Source organism: Kryptolebias marmoratus, linkage group LG4 (assembly GCF_001649575.2).
Source record: "Kryptolebias marmoratus isolate JLee-2015 linkage group LG4, ASM164957v2, whole genome shotgun sequence".
Classification (NCBI taxonomy): Eukaryota; Metazoa; Chordata; class Actinopteri; order Cyprinodontiformes; family Rivulidae; genus Kryptolebias; species Kryptolebias marmoratus.
Window position 1 is genome coordinate 29,254,459 of NC_051433.1, and position 13,279 is coordinate 29,267,737.

The 13,279-nt window shown below is 38.2% G+C and overlaps 1 protein-coding gene across 1 annotated transcript in view; it reads right to left on the bottom strand.

Moving 5' to 3' along the window:
• Positions 1-13,279, bottom strand: part of cadpsa (Ca2+-dependent activator protein for secretion a) — a 203,657-nt gene that overhangs the window by 26,713 nt on the left and 163,665 nt on the right. The window contains 2 exon segments of the mRNA XM_037975313.1: positions 1,165-1,306; positions 12,215-12,371. Of these exon segments, the coding sequence (XP_037831241.1) occupies positions 1,165-1,306; positions 12,215-12,371 (299 nt within the window).

Genomic DNA, 13,279 nt, shown 5'->3' on the forward strand with positions numbered 1-13,279 from the left:
CACTGGTTTTTAGTTGTAATAACTGGAGCTGCGCATTGATTGTAGTTCGCTCCTCTTTAGGTCCAAAGATAATAACTTCAGTTTTGTTTCTGTTCAGCTGGAGAAAGTTTTGGCACATCCACACATTTATCTGTTCTAAGCATCTATTCGGTGATTGGATGGGTTCAGAGTCACCTGGTGACATCGTGATGTAGAGCTGAGTATCATCAACCAACTTCAACATACTTCCTTCATTTTAGGAGTTGGCTACTGATTTTCAAATTTTAGCTTTTAGTTGTATTTTGTAAATTTTAACTTTTAGATACAGTTCTACTATTTTAGCGTTTTCGCTAATGTTTTGCTAATTTTGGCTTTTAGCCTTTGCTTTGTTATTTGAATTCTTGTTCTTATCATTTTAAATTTAACAATTCATATTCATATTTTAGCTAAATCATTTGTACTCAGCATTCTCACTGCATTTTGGGGTAGGACTTAATAATAACTACACTTTATTTAGCCTTTTTTAATCATTAATACATGGTTAAATAACCTTGAAAACATCATTAATTAAGGATGCTTCATATTTAATAAACTATAAATTAACACATTTACTGATGCTTTACCAATAAAGGTTAATTACTTCCAAAACCAACATACTTAATGTTTATACATGCTTAACAACTCCTGAATTAACCATCCTATATACTGTTTGTAAATGGTTATATAAATGTACTTGTGTTAGACATGTATTAATGGTTAGAAAATGTTTAAATTACCTATATACTTATCCTGCAGTGCATTAAAAAATAAGGCAGTTGCTCGTAGTTAGTTAAGCCTTTTTGTGAACGCTTCTGAAGTGAAGACTATTCAAGCTTTATTAAGTATTTGTTGATGTAGATAAAACCCTGAATGACCAGAAGTTCCTTTTCACCTGTGAAAATCTGCACCAGCATTTTGGAAAACTGCTTCTTTTCAAATTAAAGTAATAGAACATGATTTTGACTGATTTTGGTCTGATTACCAAAATGTCAGATTTATCCAAAAATTGCTTGGAAATTTAGGACAAAATGCCTTATATCTGCAGAATCAGTAAAGTCACAGATGAAGAGTCAAAAGCAAAGCCACCAGAAATAACTTAACACAAGCTTAATAAAAGAAAGGTAAAGTAAGAAGAGCCATCCTTACTTGACAGGTTCCCAGGATTCTCTCTCAAAGCCTCTGTGAATTGACTGAGCAATGGACGACTCCATTAGGTCCACGTACCGCACCACCAGAGGAGCGTACAGGTCTTGGAGGTGTTTATGAAACTTCCCGTTGCACAGGTTATCTGAAAAGTGAAACAAGTTTTAGCGGTGTGGGGGTATACGATGTGGATGAGCAAAACTGAACATACCAGTTGTTGTATTATTTTTTTTAACTAAAAGTACAATGTTTAGCAATTCAGATTCTTCTTGTTCAGCTTTACAAACTCAATATATTTTGCATTCTTCATTTGTTTCTTTAGGAATAAAGATTTCTATATTGCCCACCGCCAAAAGCAAAAGGGTGATAAGGTTTGTTGTCTATGTTTGTGAGTTCCATTGTCTGCCGTGTTAGCAAAATATCTCATCTTGAAACTCTTGAAAGCAATCACTGGATGACCATCTTCAACCGTTTAACTTCTGGAGTCAACCCCATTCAAGATGGTCAGCACAGCTAATCAACGTTTGTCTACACAAAAAATGACTATCAAATTAATAGATACTGAGATAAAACAATGTGGGAGTAGCTGAGAATACTTCTCAACACATACGCCGAGCACTTGCACAACTCAAACTATCTTGTGATATCAAATTAAATTGCTCATAATATCATTTACGGCTATAACTCATATTTCTCATCATAAGGTGATCTTAGTTTAAAACTTTCTCATGACAGGTGGCAGGCAATAAGAATACTACATCTTTAATATTCTTAATGTAGTTACAAGAAGTGTTTCAGACAAAGATATCTGTCATCTGTCTCAGGTACATTTCACAAAAATACACATGTGACAACTCTGCAGCAGGATGAATTGTCATACATGATCTAAAAGTGCTTACTGCTGAATTGTGTCATGGAAAAAAAATCAATTTCCAGGCACTGTTAGATGAAATCACTTAAACAGGTTTTTTATGTATGGTGCACGACATAAAGAGATGCTTAAAGACAATTAACAATTAAAATCAGAGTCCCAGCTTCGATTGGGAAGCTCCAAATCAAAGCTCTACCTCCAGAGTCCACACAGGAGCTTATATTGAAGATATTGAAATGTTGGAAGGCGGGGAAGTGTGAGGGGGAAACAAGGTCCGTCTGGCTCCCATTAAGAGAAACAGTCATTTGGTGAAAAACTCATAGGCCTTGAAATTCAGACATAACATAGTCAGGTGTTATCTTTTAAAAAACGTTCCCACAACAGTTGTAAAGTTAAATACTAAATACTAGAAAAGATCTGACTTTGGTGGTAAAAAAATAAATAATGACAAAGGAGATTGATGTGTTGTTTTCTTTTCTTTTCTTTTTGCCTCTTCTAGCAGGTATGACAAAGCATTCCCACTTTTCAATCTTGCCAAACAAAAAATCAGAGTCTTGGGGTGTTTCTAAATCCAACACATCACACACATTTCCCCCAGTCTCCGCCGGCGCCCAACTGGTAAAAAGGCAACACTGACAAAGACCACAGGAGATAAAATGGAGGCCAGTGTGTGCTAATGTGATGCCTCACGGCTCCATGCAGCGCGTCTGCTTTTCCTCGCCCTCTCTCTCTTTGTTTTTCTCTCTCCCTCTGAGCATGTCTTTGTGTGTTTGTGTTTGTGCGTTGGCATTCAAGTCAAGGTCGATGATACACAGTAGGTGCAATGTTTGTTGTGTTCCCTGATTGCCACTCTCCAAATTAGCCACTTAAGCGGCTGCTGTCCACTTGGATGTGTTGTGTCCAGAAGTTTGCTCGCAGGGGCCCAGCTAGAACTGCATTAGACCTCATTAACTCCTCGAATGGCAGCCCGACTTTGGCGCCTGTCTCGTACTATGGCTATTTACTTCTACATAAGTGCACAGCTGTGGGGCAACAGAGCAGACGACCTTCTGAGGAAAATATGTCCCTGTGATGATACACTGTACCAGTATGGACTTGTTTACTGTGTGTATACTATTCTGCTGACTCTTATACTCATACTGAAGACATACTATGCATGTAAAAGGAAAAGAAATCTTCCACACAGTAGCACTATACAGTAAGACTGTAGTGTTATTTGTACTTTGTTTGGGGAATATAGGGTGATAATGTGGGTTGATGAGATTTCCTGTAATTATACACGTAATGGTAACTCAACTGAAAAACAATCAAATTTAACCTGACACACATAGTTAGTGGTGATTTTGGTTCATTGCTTAAAGAAATGCATATCACTGACTGCCTTTCATGTCAGATAATTAAACTAAGATCATCTTTTGTTGAGAAATGGAGTAATAGCTCTTTTGGTAAAATCTTGTAAATTACATCTTGTGATATTGTGGGATCTTGCATAATGTTTTGGTACTCAGAAGATGTGATGTTAAAGACTCTCAGCTACTACCACACTAAATATTTGTTCAGTATCTGTAAACCTGTAATTGCCTGTTCACATTACCATCCCAGAGCAACAAACATTTTTAAAGACAACACACACTTTGCTCACCTTCTGTTTGAACTGTTACCATCAGGGCAACTTTCCTAATTTCTAAAAACACAAACATCCAGATTTAGGAACGGCTTTTTCCCACAGCTACTCACACATTAAACTCCCTCCCTCCAACTTCACCCTAATAACAATTTAACATAAATTTTGACTTATTTTTAGCTTCATTTTTTCAAATTTAATTGTAAATTTGTATATTTAATTGATATACACTCCAGTTTCCTCCCACTCACCAAAAAAAAACATCCATGTTCAGTAAATTAGTAACTCTAAATTGCCCCTTGGTGTGAATGAGAAAGTGAATAGTTGTTTGTCTTGTTTGTCTCTGTGTGTCCCTGTGATGGACTTCTGATCTGTCCAGGGTGTCCACCACATTTTGCACATTCACAGCTAGAGACAGGCACCAGCTCCCCATGACCAGGAAAGAAAAAGCAGGTAAAGAAAATGGATGAAAGCATAATTTACATACTTTAATTTATATTTTATTTTTTATTTTCATATTATAGTATTTATATAGTATATAATTTAAAACATTTTAAACTGTTGCATTTTATCTGTGTGTGTGAATGTTTCTAAATGAGCCGCTAACCCTTGATTTTCCCCTTGAGATCAATAAGGTAAGTGCCAGCCAGCCAGCCAGCCTGTCTGCCTGCCTGTCTGCCTGCCTGCCTGCCTGCCAGCCTGCCTGCCTGCCTGCCTGTCTGCCTGCCTACAATTGTTTGAGTTATAGCCATTTTTTGTTGGGTAATGTCAACTAGCTGTGGTGGCCATCTTGAATTGGTCTAACTCCAAAAAATAATCCATTCTAGATTTACATAAATTGAAAAAACATTATTGCTCTTTTTGCTTTTTGGCAGCAAGTGATAAAATTAAAGCAGACAATTAGAAGAAACATTCAGTCAGGCTTCGGTTTGTTTCTACAGTTATTGAATTGTATTTAAGTCATGTCTTAAAAAAAAGAAGAAAAAAAAAAACAAATCAAGCAAAGATCTGACACAATACCTGATCATTCTTCAGTTGATCATCTATTGTATGGCAAGCTTTATTTTATGTGCATCAAACTGTTTTATTTTCTTTTTTTAGAAGAAGTAAACTAATTGTGTTTTTGTGACAGGTTCCTGGTAACAAATTGTCTAAAGATTTTGTTCTGTTCTGTATTGACACATCAGTGGTTCATCCCTTCATTTTATGTCTGAATTATTTGTATGTATGATCAGGTACAAAGTCTGAAACTGGGTAAAAAAGCAGGCAAATTCCAAGGAAAAATCTTCAGAAAGTCTGGAGAAGTTTTGATGAAGACCACTTTAAAAAGATTACAAGAATGTCTGGCTGCTTAGAAAGGGAAAAAAATAAAAAAGCCAAGAATTTTTTTGAAGGAAAACATATTTTATCACCAGCTGCTTTCCTGTTTTATGTTTTAGACTAAGGTCTTTTTATGTTAAAAAAATGACAGAGTTGTAGCCTTCGTGGTGAAACCATAAAAATAATGTTAAACACAATGTTGTGATATAGGAAGATATCATGTTCAAAGTATGTGTTGGGAATGACTCTCAGCTACTGACATGTCAGATTTTACCTCAATATGTGAAAAATTGAGTGACCTATAGTCATTCTAGTGTTGATTAGCTGTGGCAGCCATCTTGAATTGGGTTTGCTCCAAAGCTTAATCAGTTGTAGATGTACCATCCAATTATCCAGTAATTACTTTCTGCATGTTCCAATAAGATCTGTTTAGTGGTTTGTAAGATATTTTGCCAACACATGGACATACACACAGGCACAGGCAAAAACAAAATCTGGCTTTGTCTTTCAGCAGTGAGTATTGATGATGGATAGATCATGAATTTTGCAGAGTTCTGTTTGTATATTTATAATGCTGCTGGCAGATACAACAATGATCAAATAAAAAATGAAACATTTCTAAAGTTGATTTATATTTGCTGTTAATCCTAAATATTATTAGCATTACCCTAAAATTGTCTCTTCTTTTGGTCTAAAGTGAATCACAAATTGGTGTGTGTGCGTGGAGGTGAGTGAGCGTGAGCGAGTGAGAGAGAGAAGGAACCGGATTCTGATTGTGGAAAATGATCAGGTCTTGATGCTGGTTGCTGCTGGACAGCCATCTCTCTAATGAACTGCATGTTGCACTTGCCTGCAGGAGAACTGTGGAGTGGTCTATGGTCCTGTAAAGGATCCACTACCATTATCACAATGTGGACTTTATCTGCTAATTGACCCTAGGGAATGCTTCCCCTTTTGGGTTTGTCAGTCGGGAGTCAAGGAGAAGGCAGAACGCTGTCCACTTATTTAGCTAAAGTGAGATGAGTGCAAAACGCTCATTATGCTCACTCATTTGGCCTCCTTCTGATTTGCTACACATTGTCAGATGTGTTCAAACTACAACTAAAGTGCATAGCAATGGACATAGTTACACCAGGCAGCAAAAAAAAGGAAACTACTGGTGCTAACTTAAACACACACACACACACACATGTTATGATGCAAGTCTCTTTTGGCATAGTAACATACATTTGGCTGTGTGGTATGCATGGTTTGGGATGCACAATGTAAGTGTGTGGATGATTTTAATAAATTGGGGTATCCCAGTCAAACAACTAGCTTGACATACAGTATAAACAACTGATCATAATATATATAATATCACCAAGGGTTTGTATGTAAAATCTGTATATCATAGCCTTCAAATCTTTCAAGATATTATCTTAGTGTATACTATAATAAATGAAAATAATCCATTATTTAGTTGTCTATAACATAAATTTGCGACACAAGCTTGTATCCGACTTTTCTGTCTGAGCTCTTTGTGTTAAAGAAAATTTCTTTTCAGGAAAAAGAAAATCAATCCAAAACCTTTTTGTGCAATATCTGGGCAGATTTTTTTCTAACCGGAGTATTTGGTATCTATATCAGAATCCCATTACCAAACCAGCCACTCGGGAGCACAAGCCAGTGTATCTTTTGTGCCAGTCCCAAGCTCAGGTAATTGGTGAGGATTGTGTCAGGAAGTGCATCCAGTGTAAAACACTTTTGCCAAAACAAACATGTGAGCTTATCCAAGTGACACCATTCTGGACTGGTCATGGCCCGGGTTAACAATGACCACCACTGGTGCTGTTGACAGAGTGTCAGTGGAAATTGTGTTACTGTTAGTCGAAGACCATGAGGAGGGAAATATGCCAGGAGACAGAAGGAGAAGAAGAAAGACAAGAGTGTAGGACTGAGGGTAGCAACTCTAAACATCGGGACAATGACAGGCAAAGGTAGAGAGATGGCTGACATAATGCAGAGGAGGAAGGTAGATGTATTAGGTGTGCAAGAGACCAAGTGGAAGGACGACAAATATTACAACATTGGGGCCGGTTTCAATCAATCAATCAATCAATCAAATTTTATTTGTATAGCACATTTCAGCAGCAAGGCATTTCAAGGTGCTTTACATAATTAAAAAAATAAATGAAAAAATAAAAAAAATAAAATAAAATAAAAAAAATAAATAAAAACAGCATGTGACATTGAATAAACAGTAAGACAGAGAAAAACATCGAAGACATCAAAAACCCGCACTCTAACCCTAATTTAGCCATAAGCAACTCTAAACAGGTGGGTTTTAAGTTGAGATTTAAAGGCACCCAGTGCTTCAGCTGTTTTACAGTTTTCTGGAAGTTTGTTCCAAATTTGTGGTGCATAGAAACTGAATGCTGCTTCTCCTCGTTTGGTTCTGGTTTCAGCTGTTTTACCATGGTGTGACTAGGAAGAGAAATTGATTAAGGCTGGTTTTAAAGGAGGAGTTAGCAAGAAATATAGTCAAGGTGAAAAGTGTGGCAGATACGGTGATGTGTCTGAAGGTATAAGTAGATGGTCTGATGCTGAATGTTGTCAGTGGTTCTGCTTCACAAGTTGGGTGTGATGTAGATGAGAAGGAGAAATTCTGAAAGGATTTCAATAGTGATGTGCAAATGATACCAAGGCTTCAGAGCCTGTCTCACCTTTCCTCAAGCGAAGTGATTCGAACCACTGTTTCAAAGCTTGTGTCAAAACATGGTCATGTGACCGATGACATACAAAGCTTTGAACCTGATGGCATACCTACGGTGGCCCTGAAGTGCAAACCACAACAACATTAACGAAGCACACAAACAAAAGACTAAGCACGCAAACAAGAAAGGAAACACATAAACAAAAAACGAAGCACGCAAAAAAAAGACGAAGCACGCAAACAAAAAAGGAAGCACACAAACAAAAAACAGAAACGCAATTACATTAACAAACCGGAAAAGGTAGGTCCCAGTGGGAGACCTGAGAAAACGCTGATTGGACGACACCACGTTTGAACCGGAAGTTTTTCTGGTTTTAGCGCGTTTGTTGAAAATATTGTAACACTTTCCTGGTTATGCGTTAGCTCACACAAAGGGCGACTCTCGTGGAAGCTGAACAGTTTTTATTAACTCGCTGTTGTCGGCCACAGCTACGCCTTACAGACAAACACACACAAAAAACAGAGGTTATTTTCCCTCCCTTTTCTTTCCCAGCCTCCCCCTACCTCCTGTCTTAATCAGACCACAAAACATGATATAAATCTAACTGCAGAACATTCTACGATATGAATGTTATCGGTAATCATTTCTTGAAGCCTCTTGCCACAACAACTGCAAAAGTTCGGTGACTGCCCTCAACCAGCTCTTTTCCACAGTTTTGGCAATATATGCTGCTGTGACTGTCTTCCCGCCTACTGAAATGCTGAAAGAGCAAAAGCCTGAACTTCCGGTTCAAACGTGGTGTCGTCCAATCAGCGATTTCTCAGGTCTCTTTGAAAGAGGACAGTTTCTGTTTGAAGGATGTTGATGTTGGTCTCTGTCTGCATCTTTGAAATGTTTGTGTGTCTTATAAGCTCATGGGGACTGGACACCTTTTATGGTGTATGACACAAAAGAACTTAACTAAACTATCTAATTAACTAAACTATAATAAAATGCTGCAGTTTGGATTCCAACAACAAAAGCATCCAGTTTGAAATAAAGAAAACCTGTTTTAAATTGATATTTGCTCTTTTTCAGCACAAAAAAAGAGTTATATTTTATTTTTTTAAATAAATAAAATAAAATATAACAAAATAAAATAAAATAAATACAAAAACAAATCTGTCTTACTGTTTATCTTGCTCACCTTAGTAACTATGTCAGTCTACGACGAACCACATCCACATTATTGTACGTCCTGTCAGGATTTGGGTTTTGTTTTGTTTTTTTTCTTTGAGGTTCCTTTAGTATTTGGGGTTATTGTTTTCATGTTTTGTCTTTGTATTGTTTCTGCCTCTTGTGTTCCTGTTATTATTTACTTCTCCTCTGTCAGTCACTTGTTTTCTTGCCTCTCCCATCTCAACCTGCTCCTAGTATATAATCACTTACCTGTGCTCACTTACCCTAATTACCTTCTGCTTTAAAACCTGGTCATTTCCTCTACTTACTCGCTGGTCCGTTGTAGCTTACTCACACTGTCTGGTTTTTCCCGTGCTTTGGCCATGTCTTGTTTTTTTTGTAATTTTTTGCTGCATTTTGGTTTTTTGTTGTCGTTTGATTTTGCTGCCTCATCACGTTTTGTTTTTGTTTCTTTTTATTTTGAATAAATTATATATTTCCCTGTACCACGATGAGTCTGCGCATTGGGTTCGCCGCTCTCCGCCCAACCTGACACGTCTACCCTCATTGGCTAAAGCCTGAGGCCTTGGTTTGACCCTGGGCTGAACTAAATTAGCCTAAATAAGCAGCAAACCAAGGGGGCGAGACAAGACATCGGTCAATCATTCTGTACCATGAAATTACATTAAATACTCAGGGCTGTGAAAAGTTAGCACTTTGGAAAGACTCTGGGGTTTTCTTGAGACTGTTTGGCACCAGTTTTGTTGTAAATTTCACAATATGTGATACAATATTTTGAATTTGTGTTTGTTAGGTATCTTAACATTTTTATTGTAAACACCAGGGAGGGTTTAGGCCACTAGCCTATTTATACCAGCTGTCCCTGCGTTCACCCATTCATACAAAAAATTAACACACTGATAGTGGTAAGCTACATTGTAGCCACAGTTGCCCTGGGGCAAACTGACAGAAGTGAGGCTGCCATTACACCAGTGCCACCGAGCCCTCCGATCACCACCAGTAGGCAAGGCAGGTGAAGTGTCTTGCCCAAGGAACCGGCAACCCAGTTACAGGACGAACCCCTACCTCCTGTGATTTACATTGCTCTCTCCAATCAATGGCCTGCAGTCTGCTGACGTCAACTCTTTAGCTTGACTTGGCTCGCTTGAACCCTGGCCGAGTAGGTTCTAAGAAGCGGGCAGAACTACCTAATGGAAAGACTACAAACCTGTGCCAAGTCGAGGTAATGGAAAAGCACCAGAAGTTCTTGAAATTATAGCAGAGAACTATCTCTTTATTACAAATCATAAGACAAGATGCCACCAACACAAATATTCAAGATCAGTACGTTAAACATTAGTCTGACAGGATATTGAAGGATGTGCTGGTGAAAGGACTGAACTTTGCCGTTTCTTCACAAGAAATACTTGTTGTGGAACTAATCACTGCTACTGAATCTGAACTGAACTGAACCTGACAGAGGCAGAGGCACAACAACTCAGACCAAAGATAACTGACCCTCTCCGGGACCAAGCCTCCTCCTTTAAATTTTACACCACAGAAAAAGAAAAACTATAACATCTCTCAGCCAGGACTAAAACATTACAGTGCACAGTGGTCCTCAACAATTCTGAAAACCAAGAAAAAAATAACCACAATAATGAGCAACAGCATCAATGTGCCCTGGAATCTCCAGTGTTATAAATTATGGTGGCGACCATCACAGTTTAATTCCCACTTTGTTCCATGATCACTGACCAATTGTGTTCAGTTTATTATGCTTGCTGCAATTCATGTATCTTAACTTTGTCTTTTTCGCTCTCATAATTGCTGTTTGTGTGATGTGTTTAGGAGTAATTTTCACTATGTGGGTGTAATAGTGCTGTGTGCTATCTGTATAGAAATATCAACACGTTGTAGGATTGTCTTGTCACTTTGCTACTGATAAATGCTTGTGAGTGTTGCTACAGAGCTGAAAAAGACTACACCTGCAACTGCTACCAGTTTTCTTGTATGTGCATGTGCACAAATATGCAGTTATCAGAAGAAAAGTTTATTTCTTTTAAGTAAACTTGCAAAATCAGCAGGGATTAAATAATTAAATCCCCTACAATCCCACAAGACAGGTGAATGAGTAGAAAATTATTTGCACTAGTAAAGACATATCAGTAAACACATCCTTTTCATTTAATTTTTTAAACATTTAAAACCCATCAAGTGGAATGCCAAACAAATATTATTGACTCCAAGCTTTACTGTAAATAAAAGTTATTCACTGACTGTTATATTTTGCATATTTATCTAAAATTCTCTAACAGTTTGTGCATGCTGAGTCCAAACAGTACTTCAGTTTTGACCCATCTGTCACTGCAGTGTGCAACATAATCTAAGAGGCATCTGTGCAGTTGATCTTTGTGTCTGCACACTAGTTTAATTCTGAATGAAGTAGCACACACCACAACCTACACCCTCGAATGCTCTACACTCTATACCATCAACACATAATAGTACATAACCTTTAACTGTACTACAAGATAATCTCACTATTTGGCTCCAGTTTAACAATAAGATCTATTGTTTGTTTTTCAAATAATCACCGTTGTCATGATTACTGTCCGCTGCTGAAAAGCAAAGGGAAGGAGATAATTTGTTTGCCCATCTGTGTGCACTTGTTTGTTTGTATGTAGTGCTGCCAGAATATCTCTCAAATTACAGGATGAATTTTAATGAAGCCTTCAGATATAACATCTGGGGTCAACCCAATTCAAGATGGCCCCCAGAGCCAACTGACATTAGGAAACACAAAAATGGATATGACACTTAATTTTTCAAGGTTTGGCCTAAAATTTTGTGTGATAGTAGCTGAGCATAAACCCTGAACATATTCTGAGCACTACACACTGCCCAACATCAACAGCTTTGCCAAAAAAACGTTGGATTTGACCCTTCCTGGCAGTTACCAAAATATCTTATGAAACTCCACAAAGATAGTCATTGGATATACAACTACAACTGACTATTTTTGGGGGTCAACCCAATTTAAGATGATCACCACAGCTAATCGACATTGCCTGTACACACATGCCTAGACATTAGGCAAATTTACAAATGTAGAGATGAAGTCTGATGCGGCAGTAACTGAGAGTCATCCCTAACACATGCTCTGAACGTAAACATGTTTCATATTGCTTATGATATAGCATGACATCACATAATGTCAATGACCAAAATGGTCATCACTTGTCAACATAAGATGATCTTGGTTTAAAACTCTGGCATGAAAGGCGACAGGTGATATGCATTCCTTCAAGAAGTACAAGATCTTTATTTATAGTGAAAGCTTTTATCTGACAGTATCTTCTCTTTTATTAGTTTATCACTCACTGTCCATTCTCAAGAAGTCGTTGAGCAGCTGGAAGAGGGGGAAACTGTCCCAGCTGTCAGGTGGCTGAACTTCAAGAGCTGCGTCCATGTCGGCTGAGTAAAGACATAGAAAGGTCTCAGCGTGCTCCACCATCAGGTCAGACCACCATGCAAAGGCCTTCAGACAGACAGAAAAGAAACAGAATCCAGAAAGTGGAAAAAAAAATCAAAATGTTGAGAATGAAAAATGACAAATTAGACAATGAGTAAATAGTTCACATCTTACCATAAAGCTTGAGGATGCCATGTAAATGCACTGATTTTTTGAAACACTTGTGGCTCTGTTTTTTTTTTTTTAACTATTATTATTTCAGAAAAAAACTGTGTACTGATTATTTTAGCTTGTAAAGTGAAGTTGCTGAATTAAACACTTCACTGTGTGGTCTCTAGAGGAGGCTCCTTCACAACTCGAGGCAGATACAACAGCGGCAAGGCATGGAGAATTGCATACTTTTTTTTCGACCCACTGAGGAAACAGCAGCAGGTGCTTGACAGGCATGGTAGGGAGCTACTTAAACACTCACCCACAGCCTCTTCACTGAGTCAATAAGCAGAAAAGAGCGGGTGAATTGTAACACACTTATATCTCCCTATTGAATAGATGCAATAGAAAGAGTGTTAGCAACTACGTTAAGCTCATGCACATCAAAACCCTACTTTTCTTCATGCAACCTCATTTATGCCAGGCCTCTTACCAGGGGCCCCTGATGATCCATGGTGTTTGCTCATTTACATCAAGCTGTCAACACTGTAATGTGAATGTTCTCACTGGATATTATGGTTGAAGTGAGAATTCATGCACTTAGTAGCAGCTCTTAGCAGTTAGGGTTGTCATGATACAAAACATGTTAACTATCCATCCATCCATCCATTCTCTTCCGCTTATCCGGGGTCGGGTCGTGGGGGCAGCAGCCTAAGCAGGGAGACCCAGACTTCACTCTCCCCAGCCACTTGGGCCAGCTCCTCCGGGGGAATCCCAAGGCGTTCCCAGGCCAGCCGAGAAACATAGTCCCTCCAGCGTGTCCT